The sequence below is a fragment of the Atractosteus spatula genome, chromosome 16 (assembly GCF_055471065.1).
Source record: "Atractosteus spatula isolate fAtrSpa1 chromosome 16, fAtrSpa1.hap1, whole genome shotgun sequence".
Lineage (NCBI taxonomy): Eukaryota > Metazoa > Chordata > Actinopteri > Semionotiformes > Lepisosteidae > Atractosteus > Atractosteus spatula.
In genome coordinates, this window is record NC_142721.1 from 7,726,811 (window position 1) to 7,747,795 (window position 20,985).

A 20,985-nucleotide genomic window follows, 5' to 3' on the forward strand; every position below is an offset into this window, starting at 1 on the left:
ATGTTTTTATAATAGAGAATTTTCTAGGTGGTGTTGTCTTATGTTTGAATGTTATGTACTGTATCATGTGTACACTCCTTTAAATAATTCAGTAATTTTTCCAACTGTAGTATTCTCACTTTTAGGTTATTTACGCACGATATAGTACAAAACATTCATTCACAAGACAACATCACCAAGAAAATCCTCGTTATCCTTGACATTATGGACAGTGTCTGCCAGTTCATTTTCATTTAACATTTCACAGTGACAGTTTTGTTTTAATCTCAGTGATGTAATACAAGACACACAACGTTGCAACAATTATAAATCTGAAAATGGCAAACAGAATTTAAGTAATGTGTAGTACTTTAAAAAAATGTAAGATCAAGAAACGAGGTGAGTTCAGTACAAAATAAGCATCTTAAACCATACCTCTCAATGATGAAACTTCAATATTTGATAATGAAAGTTTCTTGAGTCTCTTCTTCCCTCTTTTTGTATTGTAGATGGAGTTAATCCTGCAGACGAGCTAAAGAGTGAAGTTTCAGTTTATAAGCATCTTTAAAGGCAATAAAAAAGTATATTCTCAGTTGTATGGACAATGTGTTAATATGATAAATGATTAGTCTTCTAGTTTGTAATATTTTGTTTTTACAATTTCACCAGAATGACATTTCCAGAGTAAAAAAATATATACTGTATATTTTGTAGATACTGAGACCAACAGGAGTCCTATACAAATTTACACTTTGCATGACATGCAAATTCAATAGAAAACAGACTTCCATTCCAAATACTTCCAAGTAGCAAACATTTATGTTCACACACAAAAATGTGCATGGTGTTTAATTTGAATGTATTTATGAATATCATAATGAGACACTGTTAATAGTACGAAGCACCCACAAGAAAACCTCAGTTACAAATGACGAGAAGAGGTCAGAGGGAAAAAACATTTATAGCACAGCAGGGACTGAAGCTTTTTATTCTGTAGATCTGCTTACTACTTTCTCTGAACAAAAACACCAATGGAGTACTGTACAGAACTAGGTTTTAGAAAACAACTTGGGCCAAATGAAAGGATCAGGACTCAAATGAAAATATCAGAATTATTTTAACTAATCTTTTTTCTGTACAGCACTGAATTCCATTTTTTTCTAAATACATTCACTGATCATACAAATATTTTTACATAAGAAGACTCTGAACCATATAGGCAGTTGTGCAAAAAAGAAGTCAGACTGCATATGATGTACTTAAATGCAGGTTCCCTCCTCTACAGGCAAGTAGAACTTACAGATAATCAAAGAAGATAAATTTGGGAAAACTGTAACTCAAACAATGATCCCACCACTGCAAGATTAGAACACAAGACGATAAGATCTTGATTTAATATCTTTGTGGTATAATGCCTGCTGGTGTTTTCATTATTTAATCTAAAGGGGAATGTGTTCATTGGCTTTATTCATGTTGGTATTTTATGAAAAGTTAAGCACCTGAAATGTTTTTCTTTAAGAATTAGCAATCAACTTAAGAAGCACTATCCTTACATCTTCTTGAGGATGTGTAAGATTACACAAACTTTAAAAAGGTTACAAATGAGAGAATTGAAACTGACCAATTTTTCACAAGGAATAAGGACATCCAATAATCAGATGCTTTGTGAATGTTTATTAAATAAATAAGTATAATAAGTTTTGGCTTAACCTGTTTAGTTAAGGAGTAGCCTCCTGACCACAGGACAACGAGGCTGAGAACCCCCAAAACAAACAAGTGAACCCCAAAAATCACCAAGGTAAAAAACAGAAACAGAAATAACCCTATCACATGGAAATGGGGGCATTACATTAAATAGAGAAGGCAGACATTAAAAGCTGTAGGACACCTGCTGACTGAGTCTGAGGTAGGGTGCTAAACAGATCCAGGCCCGAGGAGATAGCATCAAGGGAAGCACGGGCTGAGAGGGAGGAGCCTGGGGCCTTGTTGAGTGTCAGGAGGAGGAAAGGCAGACATTAAAAAGTGTAGGACGGCATCTGACTAAGCTGAAGGTAGGACGTCTGAAAGACAGACGGACAGAAACTGAAGAGAAAGCAGAAGACAGAGATTAAATGAATGAACAGGAGGATGAGTAATCAAGTGGGAGAAGGGACAGCAGAGAGAGATGACAAATAACAGGATGAACAGAGCCAGACTGTGAAAAGGGAATGTTAAGATAAACAAAGAGGGGGGCCAGGTTGAATGGAAGGTCCTGGGGTGGCAGCAGGGGCAATCCAGTGTTCCTTTTTGATAACTGGCATCTACTGTAGCTGCATGCTGGGTGATGTGACTGTAGGAGGCAAACGTATACTGGATGACAGAGCTTACTTGTTAATGGAACTCAGAGAGGCAGAAGGAAAAAACAAAAATTTGGTGCATTCGTTTTGAAGGGAATGCTATGATTGTAGGGAGTCCTTTGATGTCAGGGACTGCAGGATTAGGAAATGCGGAGAGAATGTTGCAGGAACAGAGGAAGACAAAATAGGAGGATGATTACGAGAAGCAGGAGATTCTTGTTTGAGCCCAAACATTTTTGAGCTGATCTGTAAATCCATGGTGAAGAGGAATATGTTTGGAAAAGGACACAAGTTTCTTTCCTTCTATCATGACACTGTTTTCTTGTTCAGTTTAAAAAGTGCACAGAGAAGAGGAGTGTAGAAGTTGCTTTTTTCTTCCATATTTTTGGCTGTTTAGTTCAAACAATCATATCATTCAATCATAAGAAGCATGGTCCATGTGTTAAATAATGCAGAAGACAAAATGAGAGATTGGAAGAATACATTTCTTTACATTTTTTGTAGTTTGGAGCATGGTCCACATATAGATAAATGCAACCAAAATGCAAGAGATCATGTGGAGTGGAGGTGCTTACCTTGGGAACTCTCCTATGACGGCGTGTGGCGAGAGTGTCACTAGCAGTGCTCAGGCTGTCGTCCAGCAGGCTGAGCTGTGGCAGGAGCAGCATGTCATCATGGCTGTGTCTCTTCGGCAGGCGCGACATCCGGTGGCTCTTCCTGTCCGATGGGCCAGGCAGGCGCAGGGACTGGCTGCTAGGTTTGGAAGGAAGCTTGAAGGGAACACATTTGTCCCAATATAATTGCAACTCAAGATTTCACTTTGAAAATGCAACTATTTCTCTTGTTAATGTATGCCAATGCACGCACATGCCTGCATGAAAGCAATGTAAACTCAGGCCTATAAATATTGAAGTCTCAAGGTCTGATGCGTGCTCTGTTTTTCAAATGATCCTCACATGATATAGAATGCGTGGAGTACAAATGCAAATTTCATATGACTAAGCTGAACACCATTTTTAGCTTTAGTCACTGAACACTTTATTCGTACCAGTATCATTTTTTAAGAACTCTTCCATGGGCCATTAATTTATCAAGTTCAAATAAAAACTTAAATTATACCACTCATTTTGCAAAAGAAGAAGCAGACACTTAACATGAACACGACTTACTCAGATACGGTACTTAAGATGGAAGGGGTCAAATGTCAGATTTTAAAAGATTTCCTTCAGCAGCAAACTAATGCATTTTAAACTTTGTAAAGAAAAGCTTCAGAAACCTTAGTCCTTACAGCTGCAAGACGTTTATTTTCAGTTTTACTGTGTTTAAAAAGGAGAAAATTAGATGATTATTCCGCTAGGCATTAATTACCTGGGGAGGAGTAGTGTACTTCCTGTCCTGTGGGGTCCACATCCTGTTCAGCGGGTCGAGGGAGTTCTCAGATACCTTGGATTTTCGGCCTGCACCTCGACCCTTCAAGTCCACGTCCTCGTAAGGATTCTCCTTTGGGGACTCTGTGGGGAGTTTGGAAGACACAACTTTAAAAGAAAACAGCCTGCAGGAAACTTGTTTTAAGAGGAAGAAAGGCGAACTTTAAGAAAGAAGGGAAAAAAAAACAAGCACCCTGGAGTGGAATCTCCTTGGTTTACAGTTCTATGAGTCATGCGGGAAGGTTTTGGAACAGATTGCTGGCTGCTTTGACCCTCATTTGTGTTGTCTTTGAAAACAGTTACTGTTGGGCAAAAGCTCGAAGGCTGAACTGTATTTACAGGATACTGGGATGATCATGAGTCAACACACTAAGATGCTGACTGTCTGAAGAAGGAGCTCTTCTCGTTACACACTGCCGTTTCTTTATTTGGACAAATTCAAGAGCTTTTCACCAGACAGCTCTATGCAAACAGCCACTGGGTTCTGGTGCACAGTGCTCTCCACCTGTCAACACACTCTAAAACAGACAGGCCATGGCTAAGTACCCTGAATGAGCAGGCTCTACCTGTGAGTCTGCTGCTAATGGCAAGAAAACAAAAGGGATTTCACACTGTGGGTTCACTTGGAAGATAATCAACCTGTGTGGAACTGTATTCCTCACAATACATTTGTTTTCTCGCTGCCCAATTCCTACATGTTTAGGTACTGGCAGCATCAGAAATCATTTACAAGAAACACATTATAAGCAATACCCCATGCACAAAAAAGTTGGCATTTTCTTGAAATCAACCAATTTGTGCACAACAAATAAGATACTTACAATGATTAAATGACAGAGTGCTCCCAATGTTGTCCACAAGTTACTAGATTTTAGTGTGTGTAATTCAGTGTGTTTCCAGAAATAGCATAAGAACTTCAAAACAGCATTTGAGCCAGCTTGCCAGTAGAAAATATAGCTTCCTGGGAGAAATTACTGAGGGTTTAAGGAGGCACTGTTCTCATTTCTTCATTTAAAGTCACAGCCTCATATTTTATTTGCTTTTTCCCCTCATAAAACTGAAAGTCATTTGTCTCGCTAAACTCTCATAACTCCCAGCGCACTCTGCTGATCTGCTTCCAGTTCTTTCTGTCCGTGTTGACACAAAGAGATCTATGCAACTCGGAGGAATTTATAGTTAAAGTGCTGGAACACCACAGCTTTCTCCATTGTCTTCACACGGAGATTCAGCAGCCTCCTTATCTGGTGATCACTGTATTTTTCTGCAGCATTCTGTGCTTCCAAAACAGAGACTAATACGCTACCCGCCAACTAAGCAATGCATTTTCCTGTGGGTCACTTTGATATCGGTTAGATTTACTGAAGTTTTTAATTACATCATAATTCAAATGTTCTTTCATAGAATAATTTAAGGACTGTGCATTATTGTGATGCAAATATGAAAAAAAGGAAAATCTGTTCTTTAATCAGAAACTATGGGTCATTTCCAAGATGGCATGGATATGAAATTGTATGTCATTAACTCATTTTAATTATAATTTCTGCATATATACAACATGCTCTTCTAATGAAGAAAAGAACATTAAGTATAATTTAAAAAAAAATAAATTGCTACAATATGTCAAAGTTTCTTTGATTTACATAGAAATAATAGCTCCAAAATGTGTTAAAAATGTTTGATCAGCATTACTGTTATAAAGCACAACTGAAATTGACTTTTTTATTGTGACTACCAACAAGGATTATCATCATGGATGACTATAAATTAAATTTGCAATCAGACTATTATCCAAATTTTGCAGGCAGTAAGTTTAGTGGGTTTAAAACTGTAAATGGAATTTAAACTGCAGCATAATGAAACTCACTGCCTTCCTTAGTGCACTGTTTGTGCAGGTTTGTGCTGCTTTTGTTTCCAAGATATAGCGCCTTATTTCCTTGGGGGTGTGAGGATGCATGTATAGAGCGCACAGGGCTCACTAGTGTGCATTAATATTCCCATCAGAATGGTGCAGCAGAACCAAAGCGGTCTCACTCATTTCTGCTTGTGCTCCGTTTGTGCTGGTTTGTGCAGTTGAAAGGAGCATTTGTGCTGCTTTTGCCCCCAAGATATAGCGCCATCTGTTTACGAAGCATGATGTCACTCAGCTCCCCAACAACAGCAACAGGAGTCAAGTGAGTCCCCGAAAAAATAAGGCAACGAAGGCAGTAGAAACGTTAGGGCACAAACAGAGCAGTAACGAATGCGGTGGGTTTCTCTGACTGTGCCATCTGTAGGGAGGCCATCTTCAAGGAGCTTTCTCCCTTCCCTGTTTAAAAAAGATTATGATATTTTTGCTATTGTTACAATATTTTGCGACAACATTTTCTGTAGGTTTTCCATTCTGGTATCTAGAATGCAAAATGTTTTTTGAATCTTACTTGACAATATTCCACTATTTGGTTGGAAACTCAACAGGATTTAAGTAGCCTATCAAACCGTATATCATTAGTGTAAAAGCATACTAATGAGCCATGTGCGCTCTATACACGCTTTGTAGTATAACTGCATAATAACAGTGGTCTAGAGAAATGATGTGTTTCCTTCACTGCTGATGGAGCAGAAAGTGCTTATTAACTGCTCTTGTTACCACATTTCAAATAATCGTTGGAGACAGGGCACACCTCACAAGTGTGCACCTTCCACTTCAAGAATGCCTTTCTGCCTACAGAAATAGACTTCTCAAACAAGTACTGTAGGACAATAGCTGGATCATAATCAAACTCCTAAAGAAGACAGATGCATTAAAATATGCTGCATGTGCAAATGCACAAAACCTATAAACTGAAGTGTGGTTTGGCTTTTTCCAGAAGAGCAAGTGTCTCCAAATTGAGAAGCACATTTGTATTTATAAAATCATTTCAAATTGTCCCTCAGGACTGTGATTTAAGCCCATCAAACAATGTACACCTTAGGCTAAAACAGGCATTTTAATGCAATTTAATACAATACATGAACTAGAAAAGTTCAGCATATTAATATCAATTTAAATCTCTATTCTGTAATATGTAATTAAAACTTTAATTAAATAATTGGGATAGTTAGTGCAACAAATCCAGAATTGTTACATACTAGAACATACAATTGTGTTCTAATTTTAATGACTGTACAAATTACTTCAGTACAAGTTTACTACAGTATAGCCATAATCAACTAAGATTATTATCTTTCCACACAATACACATACAGTTCATGCCTCAGTGCTAAAATAATTATCTATTATTAGAGTTTAGGGTGTTTTTTGTGCTCCAGAAATAACAGACCCCTTCTTATTTCTTAAATCAATTTAATTATTTTTTACATTTCACATTTCTTTTACATTTTTATTGCATAATCATGTCACCTTCCATTATCAGCTGTTTTCAGCTTTTACTGATCAGACCAAGACCAGCTGTTCAGTTAGATCTGTAGGGTCAGTGCAAATTACAGCTAGACACAACAATTCAGCAGATAATAAATGATGGCAGTTGAAAGGAAATTATTTAAAGATGCATTTTACAGTAGTTTCTAAATTTTGTAAAACATCTGATATCATGTTGACACATTAACAATGCACATCCAGTAAAACTCAAGCACTCAATTTACTTATTGATTGACCGTCTGATTACTTGCACATTAGGAGCAGCTTTAAATTTCTAGTCTGACACAAGTAGTTTTTTTTCTTTCTTTAGTTTTCTTAGTTGACATTACTTTAAACTTACCTTTGGCCTGGTATGTTTCTCAATTAAACCACAAAAAATCTGCTAATTACAAAATCTGCTTTTCACTGAACCTATTGGCTGCTGAGCATTTTGTCTCAATCCTTCCTTCATGCACTGATCACTAATCCCAGAGCCTGTTTAATTCACATATCAATCCGGCTTTTAACCTATAAATATACATGTACTACAGAAGTTTTGTTTTTGCCAGTTGTGAAAATAGCACCCTAATTATGCTCTTTAAACAGATTTCACAGAATGTAGTGTTCAATTATCACAACTACAACATTAAAAATAATTGTTTAATAATGATAAATAATTCATCATATTCCCAGAGGACAATAAAGATGTTTGCTAAATTTGGATCTAGTGATCTACTGATGCAAGGATTTCTAAGTACCTTTTAAAGGGATTTATACAGTTAGAAAATATATGCAGAAGATATGTTAAAAAAAACTTCCATATTTGATGCACTATTAGTTTATTTATATGGTCTATATGCACTTCAGTCTTTAAAAACAGAAAGGATTGAGGACAATATTGCTTCACTAGATGCCTACGAAATCCCTACACTCTAACATGAGCAATAATTTCAGACATTGATCAAAAAGCAGAATTGCAGCATGATGTTTACCATATATGAACAAAGAGCACTTTTATTCTATTCAATAGAAGTTATCTGCAAGACGTTATGTAATTCATAAACCTGAAAAGGGAATCTGACATCTTTAAATCAATGCAAGAATGTCCCTTAAGTCATGTGAAACAGAGATCTGATTATGTCTGCTTTGGTCTAATTAAAAATCCTTGTCAGTAGCCACTGCAGAATATTTCTCCAGGAAAACTACAGTATGTGTATTATTCAGTCAAACTACACACTAGTACAATACTTTTAAACACAAGGTATAGCATGGGACATCAGCGGGGGTTGGGGCAGTAAACAAGTAAAAAAAAAAAATCAGAATATGGACGCCAGGTCTGGAAAGGATTAAACGAAACTTAGACTCAGGTCAAATCAAAAACATGCTCGATACCTTCTAGTTTGGAATCGAAAGTTATACTGTAGGACTCCTACTGGAGTTATGGAATAAGTCAGAAATCTTTGTTTAATCACAGAATATCTAGATTGTAAATGGCAATACAATGAGATGTCAATTGACATGTATGTGTGTATGTATCTGTTTATAACTTGTATCTGAAACAAGATTTCTAATTTATGCAGTTCAATTGCTTGTCTTTCACTTTATTTATCACATTTATTCTTGCAGGTGGGAGCTGGGTAGTTGAATTAAGCAATTTAATATACAGTGCCAACACGTCTGCCTTTGAGTGTTTGTCTTTTAGAGCTTATATTATCAACCATGAGTGAAATTAATTTATAAACCACACACAGACTTTGCTTTCTCAGCACCCTGCTCTGAGAGGGTGATCGGTTCTCTCAAGATCATTAATCAAACTCTCTGAACTGCACTAAAGGTACTGAAGATACAAGAGCTTTGTTAGCATGTGCATTTATCTGTTTTAAATTCAAAGTCAAGAACTCAGAAGACATTAAAATCATCACATTATTGCCTATAAAGAGACTATAAAACTTTTAAAAATCCATTTTGAATACAAGGTGATTCATTTTTCAGGAGAGATTTCTCATTTGCATTTCCATTGTTAAGATGTATAGGATAAAAAGTGGTTTTAAAATTGATGATGCACCACAGGCCTAAAAACATATGTCATGAAAGCGAATTCTCAAACACTAAAAGACTTTCAGAGACAAATGAACTCATCACTCAGTAAACAGATGAACATTTTTCCTTGTTTCCTTTGTTAGCCTTACAATTCCAAAAGTATTTTATCTTGGAGAAGACTTTAGAATGGAATTCCATTTGGTGACCAAATCTGTACCGGAATGAGTCAGCCTGACGTTTGGCTTTGACCAAGCTGCTCAGAGAGATCTGCCACATGAGGGGCCTTCAGGGTGCTGTATATTTCACTAGTCTCACTTCATTTCCTAGCAGAAAGGAATCCAGCTAATAAAAATCAGTGCACGACATGCCAGTACTTGGTCACACTCAGCGGACAGAAATGTGAACTATTCTGAGAACACAGAAAAGGTTTAAGTCTCACTGTGAACAGCAGGACCTGAAATTTCTTGCTACAGGTCAACTATTTCCAAACAGGATACCCTTTCTTTTGAGCACACTATCGAAATCTAATTAAAGTGAAACAATTCACCATTTCACTTCTATGCAAGTGCATTTAGTTCAAATACCATAAAAAAGCGAGAAGAAAGCTCCATTTGAAAGTCGCACCTAAAAGCTGAGAATAGAATATATCATTGAAATAACCAAAATCTACAATCTGAACAGCAGCTCTAAGAAACATCCTTTCTGTATATTGTCTATTCTGCTTGACAATGAGTTCACAATAAGCAGCTACCACCAGTACATCTTAGCTCACCACTTTGAACTTAAAATCTATTGCTTCATCTTCCACTACTGGGATACCAGTCTATTGAGTGTTACTTTTACAGGAACAACAGGTAACCATATCAAGGATGTTGACAAAAATGGAATTTTTTCTTATTTTTCAGGGAAGGAAAAAAGAAAAAAATAATTGCCAAACTATGTTAATGCAATCCAAGTTCACTTTTATCAAACATTGATAGTTTATTTGGTTTTCTGGAGAACAACTAACAATATAAGTCAAATAAAAAATGATTTACAAAACCCCAAAGTATTTAGGGCAGCAAATTTAGGCCCTAGTCTACACGTACAAAGGGATACGATATAAATCTGAGCCATGACTGTCAAATTCCACTGAGCCAGGGGGAGGCACACATTATACAACCCACATGTGATTGCTGGCTTTCAAATTCACATTGTCCACGCCAACTTCAGCATAGCACATTTAGCTGATTTGAAGAAAGAAATTTCTGTTCCATGTGTTAAAAACAAGTATAAGATTTTTTTTTTAATTTACATTTTTCATAACAAACTTTGTAATTGTATATGCACATATAAAGAACAGTGTGTTCACAGAAATAAATATACAGCACGCTGCTTTTGTGACTCATTACTTTCCCGATTTCTTCTGGACATTCTGCATAACAGATAAATTGTTTAGTGTGATATGGCTTTTAAATATTTTAACAAATACGCAAGACATCTATTAATTAAAATATATGACAAATTATCAAATGCATTCAATTTAATGTAAATAGCATTAGCATGTCAGATATCTGTTTAATAAGAGGTAACTAAAAAAACTAATCATAAAGGACTGCTGGATACACATAAAATGTAACATTTAAAAAACAAACTTTAAATATGAATGTAAGGCATTTCAGAAGCAGAAAAGTAATGTCAATAAATACGTTTGAAATAAAGTGCCACAGAAATTTTATTTTGTCTGCTGAAAAAAGAGTATCCTATTTCACTGGATCCTGTTTATCCAGTGAAAACAAAAATATTATTTTAAGCAATAATTAGCACTTATTTAATATTCAAACAAATATAAATATTTTATTTAGAGATATTTTTGAATGTGAATCAACTTGTGAGAATAGTACAAATGATATTATAAATGTCTACCATTTAACCCTCTTTCGGATTTAAGCAATGTTTCTGATGGGATACAAATTGTTTTCTTATTAATTTACTGTCCCCTGTATTCCCTTCTATCTGGCTCTTCATCTCATGTGTGTAATAGCATGCCCACAAAGATTCTGTTTTTGAACCTACAGAACCAGAAATAATAAACATATTACCCTAAGATACAAGATTCCTTCACGCACGGAAAATCTTCACTGACGCACTACACATTGGGCTTTGAGAAAAGTTTTGACTCTTTCAGATCACTATGGTAATTATGGTCTTACCTACAATGTCTTCATAAGCATTTTCTTCTGAGGTGCTTTTGGAGCTTAGGTGATTATGGGTCTCTAACGGGGGCGTACCATTTTCGGTGGGTGAAGACGGATATGAAGACTGGAGACTTGCTGCATCTTCAGACTCAAAGGACTTTCTGGTCAGCAAAACAGGAAACAACAAACATTTAAAACCCAGACCCTCGGAATACCTTTGAATCTGTCAGCATGCACCGAAGAAATCTTTAATGCTTTACAGGTATAACTCATTTCATGCACTCTCAACTCTTTGATAACAACCAATCCCCATGGTAGATGAAACCAAATCTTGCACTATAAAGAGAGCTGTGATCATTTATGTCTCAACTACTTTCATTTAGAATTTCAGTTTAAAAAAAAACAAACAAACAAAACAAATTAAGCTTGTTTTTGAAAGTAGTAGTACGATCATATTGTGGGACAATTTCACTGGACTTGTAAAATGATTACCTGATTATTTAAAGTGAGAACACATGCAATGAGAACAAGACCAACCAAGTTTGGAATTAACTGGCCGAAAAGCTTTTCCTCAAGAGCAGTTTGCAGAATGGGATGCATGTCAACAAGAAGTTTTAGCACCTTATTGTAACGGTATTGTCACTAGAATGATACATACCAAGTTAGCGCTTAATTGGACAAACAGCAGAAGAGGAGTCAGTGTTACAAATCATGTTTTGTCAAGCATGAGACGGCCTGGTGTGGGCGTATGAGGGATCTCTGCAACCAGTGCAGGTGTGAGGTCAATAGGTGCAGCAGAAAAAGAAATCAGGCAATCATTTAGGTTTATGCACATCTCAATATGCATCACCTATATTCATCAATTGATACCTGAATTATACCTACACTTAACCTATAATTTTGTCTCTAAGGAGTCTACGGGTTCGTGGGGGAGCCAGAGTCCATCCCAGCAAGACAGGGTGCAAGGCAGGACACACCCTTAATAGGATGCCAGTCCACTGCAGGGCAGGCTTCCAGTACTTACAAGCCTGATTTATACATACAGAATTTTACAACATACAGTCTCCAGTTACGACTCTGAGAGCCTGCATGCCTTATTCAATGCTAAACTTGTTTGATTGCTAACCTGCAGTGACAAGTAAAGCTTGCATATGCATGTTTCATTTGTGAAAACGACATCTCCTAAAAAATCTTATGTACCAAAGGCAGTACATATTTCCCTCTTATTACTTTGACAATATTAGGCAAGTCACCACATTCAAAGTAAATTGTAACTATTTCAGGCCTGTAGAAGCTCTCATGCAGGCTCAGCCCTAAAACACATGCAAGGTCACACTACTATAATGCAGAAGTGCCAGAGTAAAATCTTTTTTGACTAGCATCTGCATTTATATCGCAGGAAGCAATAGGGAAAAGAGAAATTAATGAAATTCAGAAAAGTTCTGAATTTTTGGGGTATTATTCTTTAGTTTCTGATCTAGAATAAGTACATCAAAGGGTTAAACTTTCCACAGAAATTCATAGCATATATGTATTTTGTTTTATATAATGGCATTTCCACTCTCTACCAATCTATTTTGAACTTCTTGAAAAGACTATCAAGTTTAGAACTTTCAGCTTTGTTTCAGAGAAGACTCTTTTTAAACTAAACATTTTTAATAGGATCTTATTACAATACAACACTTAATGAACTCTCCATACATACTGCTAAGAGTAATTTTTAGTTAATAGAGGAGCTTTATTTCAAAATTATTGTTTTCTAAGATCCATAACATTGGTGTTAATGAATGCCTTATTCCTTATTAATGCCTTATTGATTTTTAGAAGTTCCGAACCACAGTCAAAAGGTTCATATTCTACTCTCAGTAATACGGTATGAGCTCAGCAATACAGCAGTCATAATTCACACACTAAATCAACATAAACAAAAAGTATGGTAAACAGCAAAACATTGACCTGAAGCCTTTGCCCCCTGATAAATTCTCAGTATGTGTTTGATATGCTAAGCACTCCAAGCTAAATAAATGTACTGTCGCCGAAAATCTCACATGGGAGTAAAAGAATTCACAGTACTCCTGATTTTTTCTCATATTAAATAAATAAACATTCCTCTGTCTTGTTACTTCATAAATCTTTTTATTTCTTCTGTCCTTTTGTGATTTTCTAGCAACGCGGTTTCTGTGCAGCACGTTCAACAGACCAGATACACAAATTCTTTCATGGTCTGAGAATTCAATTTGCAGAACAATATTAATGTTATGCCAATAACAGGTCTCCTTCCAAGGAAAACTAGATTGATACTTGCATGAAGTCATGCATCATTAATAAGCAATACCTTGAATTATGTTTTAGAAAACATTTTTGTTGAAATTCCTTGCTGTTACACCCCAAAAAGACACTGCCCCCTGAAATTTTGCACAGAAAGATAGAATATGAATAAACCTTCAAACTTTTCATTTATACAACCTATTTTCTTCAATTACTCTCAATTACTGAGGTAAAATTGCTCTCTTACAATGAAAAATAAAAAACTGCAGAATTAAGTCAATCATATTCCTCACCACCTTCCTAGTAGTTTTAAAACATTGATTTTTTTATACATGCTGTTTTAACATCCATTTCCTAAAGAAAACATAGATGTATTGTTTTTCTTTCCTAATTTATTTCCATACATTCAACTATTTCCCTGCAGAAATCCGCCAAAAACAAAATACTGAAACTTGTACTACACAAATTAATGGGTGGTTTGTCTTTTCTGATATAGCAGCTGGACACCATGCCTGAAAAACCATTTAGGGTTGACTTGAATGACAAAGTGCTCAAGGAAAGAAACTATGAGTCCACCTCGCAAAAATGATAAAAGAGAAACACAACAGGAAAATGTGTCTCACCTGTTCTGGAGCTTCTTACTGAAGCTGCCCTCTTTCTTCTGCCTCTGTGTGATAGGGGGAGCAGGGGTTGAGGGGAGAGGGGGAGGAGAGGCAGAGGGTGGGGTGGGAGGTAGACCATTGCTTGGCATGCTCTTATGGTTTCCGTTTGCCTCGTACTCGAAGGTGCGTTTGGGTTTTGGCACAGGATTCACTGGAGTGCTTCCTGGGATATCGGGAAGTAGCTCTGGGCTACAGGAGCGTCCCGAACTCATACTGAACCTCTGCTTTACTTTCGCCAGCTTGTCAGTCCCAGGGGTGCAGTCGGGTTCTGTTACCACAGAACTGATGCTGCCCCTTTTGCTAGTGCAAGTGCTGTCTGAGTCCTCAGGGGGGCCGATTGTGAAGGTTTTTTTCCGTGTCTTGTCCGGTGCATAGCAGCTGCTAGGGTATTGCGGCGGGCCCCGGCCTGGGCTCTCTTTGAGGGCCTGCTCAATCTTTTGTATCCGGTTCAGGACAGCAGATGTCTCCTTCCTCGTGGAGGAGCGGGAGAAAACCCCCGACGCCTCTGTCTTGCTCAGTCTCTTTTCAAACCTTTTGGGGGTCTCTCTGTCCAAGGCCTCCTCCTCTTCGGTTTCAGGGTAGGAGCACTCAGAAAACGTTGTGCTCATTCTCCTCATGCCCTTGAAGTCAAAGGTCTTCTCACTGCACGGCGATGACAGAAGGCTCGGGCAGCCCTCACTGCCCCCCACTCGCTCGCCCAGGGGTCTCTTGTCCAGGCAGAGACTCATCCTAGACGGAGCGGCCTTCCTGCACTCCCATTCGGAAATCTTTTTGCGGATGCCGACTGCCTGGGAACAGACACTGCTCCTGCTGAGGGAAAGGCTCCTGTGGCTGGAGGCAGGTCCCAGGGAAAGCGTGCTCCAGCCCAGCTGGCTGGTGCTTATTCCAGCCCCAGCTGAGCCTTCCTGCAGGTTCTCCTTCTGGTCCTGACCTCCCACCGCCGGGGGTTTGTAGATCGATAACTTGTTGTCCAGGCAGCCGATGCTCACGGATTTCAGGAGTCTGTTCTGTGATTCGATGTTGGAAGGCAGTGTGGAGCAGCTCCTCAAAGTTGACGCTCTGTTGCTCCAGTTCCTCAGATGCTGGAGTTTGTTGCCTGCAGCCTTAGCATACCTGCTCTGCTGGTAGGAATCTTCACTGTCACTCAGAGGGTGCGCTGGCCCTTTCACTGGAGAGAGAATGGGAGGTGGAGATGCAGACTGGCACCTGCAATGAGAGCAGGGAGGGAAATTAGAAACTTCTCTGTGTTATTATTATTGTTTTTTTTTTCTTCCCTGTACTTTTCCTAAAAGAAGCCCCTAGAAAAAAAGACAGCGAGAAAGCCAATCAACTGTAAAGCATTTACCAACAATGTCTTTCACCTTTGTTGACTGCATAATGCAGGAAACTAGGCGTGGATAAAAGGGAGTTAGCTCAGGTGAGCTGTGCCTGCCAGTTGATTAATCATTGCCCAAGCTCACAGGATTTGGAAAGCACACGCCTTCTTAAGTACAAAAAAAAGCAGAGTTTTAAAAAAACACAGACTTCCTTTAAGATAGAAGTTAAAATGAAATAGTTGGCCACCGTAGTAAAATAATCTGTGGAAACTACTGCAGTAATTTGACAAGATGTTGGCAGTATATAATTGTACAGAAGGCCAAAATAAATTGAAAAGAACAGCATAAAATGCATGTGTGGACTTTTCCACATTATTAGCATTATGCTGGTAAAACTTAAGCAGACCTCACACACACCGAACCGGACTGAGACATTTAAAAGCCATACCTTAAACCACCCAGCTGAATCGGGCAACATTCTTAGACTTCATTATTCCCTAAGACAGAGAGCAGAGGGCCTCGTGTTCTCTGCTGTCTTGTGCTAACAGCTTCACTGTACATTGAAAACTTTGAACCAGGACGACAACCCTATTGTTCACTTCGAAATGACGTAGTTTTCTGCAACCAGCGCGCTGAGCAACAGGATTAAAAACCTTGCTGACCTCATTTCAGCTTCACGCCTCTGAAATATAAAGCAAAAAAAAAACCTCTCTCAACAGACACAATCTCTACTGCTGTTCCAAGAACTGAGGAAAGCATGCTCCTGTTTTGAAATCTAAACCCACGACTCATTGATTCACAGAAATCTGATGTCACAGAGTTTGTCTGAAGAATAAAGGCTGGCTGGGAGAAGGGGATGACAAGTTTGAACAGATAACACTCCACCTTCTGATGCCCTCAGACTCCTGACATTCCCAGAAGCCACACGGACTTGCACCTGAAAACCTCCAGGGTGTCTTTAAGAAGGGACACAGTATTTCCAAAGGGCTTCTTTAGAAGGAACTACACTGTCTAAAGTATTTCATGGACACTCTCTCAGAAAAGCTTCAAAACAGAGCACCATTTATCTGATCATAGCTACTAGAGTTAAAGCCAAGAACCACATAAAATTACTTTCTCTATTTCTCTGTTTCATTTTTGTAATGACTTCTTTCTGAAATAAGCCAACTCAGGTTTTTGCATATTTTAATACAGAAATCCCTTTTTAGAGTAAAATGGAATTGGATGTTTTATACCTTTCAGAAAGTAAGGAAACACGAATTGATTACTAGACAAATTTCCTTTTACTTACATAAGTATATTACGCTGAATAGCAGATGTTCTCCCCTATGTATTTTATTAAATTAAAGTACAGATTTCCAGTTATACTTTGTTTAAGGCTCTTTAAAATATTGACATTCAAAAAAGGTGTCTACAGTACTACCATAAATGAGCAACTCTTGTACGTCAGTGTTATAAACCAAGACATAACTTACAGAAAAATATTTGGAAGCAATGCATTTGGAAATTATGAACTCTGAGAAATGTATACCCATGCAACTGCATGTAACTGAGAATAGTGATGTTTACTTCTAGTATATAATTCTCAAAGTAAAAGTAAAAATTTGAGCTTTGCTAAATTAAAGAATGTTTTTTTTAAATGACAGTACTTTATGCATAAATAAATTTTAAATTAAGATCAACTAGTTGTTGAACTCAACAACTAATTATGAACAGCACAGCTGGAAGGTATAGTACTGTATCATTAACTAAAGTACACAGATTTTGCTATTATAAATCAGCTATTAAGGAAACAAATGGCACCAACACTATGTCATTAACAGAACTATACCCATTCAACAATAAATCAGCACTGATTTATGATGGCTGAATTAAGCATGAGCAAAAAAGAAAGACGTTTTCATCAAGTCAGTGCAGACACCAAGATACGTCTATGCTTGTTGGAAAATTAAACATTTTAAAGCAATATATTAAAAAGACAATAATTCAGAGAACTTAAAAAAGAGAATGCTTTTCATTTTATAGTTCAGTTGTTGCGTAACCAGAAAGTAAGGACTAAGAGATAATAATAAATGCAACACCACTACAAATGTGACAAGAAAACTTAACAGTAACCATAGTTCCTGAAGAAAAAACATGAAAGTACACTTATATCAAGTTATATAGCTCAACACAAAGTCAATTTCCAATAGGCTGTGGTTATAAATTGTAAAACTCAATTACATTTAAATAGAAACACATGCAAGATAGTTTGACGTGTTGTTAAACAAAAAGAAAAGATTACAACCATTTTAACAGGAGAAAAAATGGTAACAGTCCATATTGTGTAGTGACTGAAGTTTCCTGAATTCACCTTAATTATCTTTGTTCTCCAGCCAAACCTAAATTACGCTTACAGAATGAGAATGTGCGTTGATTAATCTTTATTTACAGGATCATTAAACTTTATCCCCTATGATTTATTTGGTCCTTATATACTTGTTCCATGACCTATTGATTGTGGTCAAACGTAATACATTGCAGTTTTAATCCTTAAGACCAGTTGATGCAATGTGGTACATTCCATCCAAGTTCCATCCAAGCGATGGCTGTAATCAGTTATGTAATAATGAAATTCTCTTGAAATGTTTACATAATGGCAAAAAAAATCAAATTGGACTAGTGCTAATGATTAATTTCCTCCTTTATGGCTTTTGATGATACTTTAAATAATTAAAGCAAAGGAAAAAAATTTTTTTGTATGTTTGGGCAGGAAATGGCCCAGCCTCATGATTCAGTCTCATGATGCTGAAATCCTGTGCACAGTGTGCAACTTTGCAGGAAATACTTTAAGAAAGGTTCTAAAAATTAAGCCTATCTAAAAAAGACCTAGCTGGCTTTGCTTCTGTGATGGAACCTGGGGTCACTTTAATGAAGTTTTCTATTAATCCCTCAAACAGAGTATAGCTGATTGAAATAAAGATGAAGCTACTGTACATGTTATCCATATGAATCTTTCTTAGTGCATTCATTCAAGTCAGTTGCTTGGTTTTCACATTTATTTAAATAATACATTGTAGCTAAAAGAGGGGGTAGCGCTTTATAAAGTGTTATAAGTACTTCTTTTTAAGACAAAAAGAGCTCCAGCTTTGTGATTAGTGTGCACTAAGGAATGAGTGAGAGTGTACAGCATACAAGGATTGTCAATGCAACTGATGCAGTTGACTGAAACTGGAATTTGACTTCCTCCTACTGAAATAAAAGTAATAGACATGGACACCCATCCATGCTTACCAAAATTGTAACCACTAGGTGCCCTAGTCGGCTGGTAAAAATGAATCGGGCTGATGCAAAGAAGAAAGCCAATCACAAAACACAGTCACGCAGATAAAGATTTGAAAGCAATTGAATCCAGTTACATTGAACTAAGTGGCTCATTGTGAGCACAGGTACAGCCGGGACTCCGAACAGGTTCCTTTACTTTGGCAATGAGATGGTTACGGTAATGGAAGACTACAAGATTTTTTTAAAGGTATCCAGGTAAGAATTCTCTCCTTAGAGTTTCTGAAAATAAAATAGCAAAAGTTCTTATAAACTGGATTCCAATTACAGTTTTTGTGCTTTTGCTTGAGTTATACTTCAGAAAACATTTACTCTACCCATGTATTAATCGCTCGAGCGACTATTAAATGTTACAGTATAGCTCAGCCATTTTAAAATGTCATTAAGCCATTTTTCCACCAACGACTGAAATTCTTTAGAAAAGGAGACAGGAACATAAGAGAGTCAGCAAATGAGAGGAAGCCATTACCCCATCTAGCCTGTTTGGTTCCTTGTATGTTTTAACAACTTGGCTGGGTACGTTTGTTCCAGACAACCCTTTGTGTAAAGAAGTGCTTCCTGATCTCAATTTTAAATACACTTCCCCTTAGTTTCTGTTGGTTTTCAAGTTGTACTGTTGGCTCTGAAGACATTGGGTCGTCTTCAATGGTTTTGAGGATTTTGAAGACGTGAATTCACGTCTTCCCGAAGTCTTCACTGCTCAAAACCAAAGAGATTAATTTCATTTCTAGCAATATACTTTCGGAATGTTGTGATCAAAACTGTATTATTAATGCGGTATTATTAATGACTGTTTACTTATTAAATATTTAACAAAGCATCCTTTACTGAATACTCCGATGCTGTATATATTATAACATTCTGTGTGCCTTTTTATTGCTTCCCCACATTGTCGAGGAAATTAAAATGATGTGTCAACTATAATGAAATATTTTTATAGCTAGCTTCCTCAAGCTGTGAGTTTCCAATATTGTATATTTATATAGCTTATATTTGTACTACCTGCATGTAATATTCTACTAGTCCTCCTATTTTAATATTGTCTGCAATCATAACTAGTTTACCAACTACCCAGAACATAGATAACTGATATAAATGAAGAACATCTGATTCCTGTGGTAGACCACAAATTATATCACCCCAATGTGAGGTTTTACCTTCTAATAAGAACAGTTATCTCTCTGTTCTTGCCGTTTCACATTACAATCTACAAGCAGCTACCAATACCGTTACCTGGGGAGGACTCATGAGAAAAACATCAGAGCATCCTTTTTTCTACTAATCTATTGAACTCCTTCAGGATACTCTAAAAATGAACAACTATTTCCTGTGGACAGTAACAATGACTATGAACTGAACTGATTTGTTCCTTTTATTTCGTCCTTTTTGCTTATCTGTTTTTCTCTGTGTAACAATCTTTTGTTCCTTCTTAGATACTTAATTTTTCTAGTGGCTCCTCTTACTTTGGAAGAGGCAATTTGGAAACAACAATTATTATTACGGACAACATCCTACAAAGATAAGACTATGAATGTTTACTAAGGAAATCTGTGGCACTATAATAATATTGTATAAAAAGCAAGAGGAGGTTTATGAGAGGTTGGTTCAAACATGAAAAACATTGTAAACCTCAAAAATAACACACTGAATCAAATTAGGAAGGAAATTAAACATACAGTATGGAAAAAACACAGGGAAAACATGATAAAACTGGAACATTAGCAAATTTGCCATGACTTTTTAGGGGATTTTCACTCAAATGTAAGGAAAAACAATTAAAAGCGATTCTCTTTTGTTGGACAGTGGTGCAGGGGAGGAAGGAATAAAGGGAAAGAGGGTCAGATGGATGAGGTGGTGTGTGGGAGCAGTGTGGAGCAGTGGTTAGAGCTATGAAGTCCCAGGTGGCAGTGCTGCTGTACACTTGCAGAATTGCCCAAATTATTTCAGCTCAATGAACAATAAATAGCTCTCTGTACACAAAAAGAGATGCCTTCTATTAATAACACAGTGTATAAGGATAAAAGTATCATCCAAATACGTTAAAAATAAAACATGAGATACAATGATAGACCTTACAAATTAA

The 20,985-nt window shown here is 37.0% G+C and overlaps 1 protein-coding gene across 3 annotated transcripts in view; it reads right to left on the minus strand.

Moving 5' to 3' along the window:
* dennd2b (DENN domain containing 2B) overlaps positions 1–20,985 on the minus strand; it is a 76,014-nt gene that overhangs the window by 23,610 nt on the left and 31,419 nt on the right. For 2 of the 3 annotated variants that reach the window (XM_088934766.1, XM_088934765.1), the window contains exons 3-7: positions 14,227–15,471; positions 11,351–11,496; positions 3,684–3,826; positions 2,891–3,085; positions 415–511 (exon numbers count right to left, since the gene is read on the minus strand). In XM_088934766.1, coding sequence (XP_088790892.1) covers positions 415–511; positions 2,891–3,085; positions 3,684–3,826; positions 11,351–11,496; positions 14,227–15,471 — 1,826 coding nt within the window. The remainder of the gene's footprint in view (positions 1–414; positions 512–2,890; positions 3,086–3,683; positions 3,827–11,350; positions 11,497–14,226; positions 15,472–20,985) is intronic. The other variant, XM_088934767.1, reaches the window with a different exon arrangement.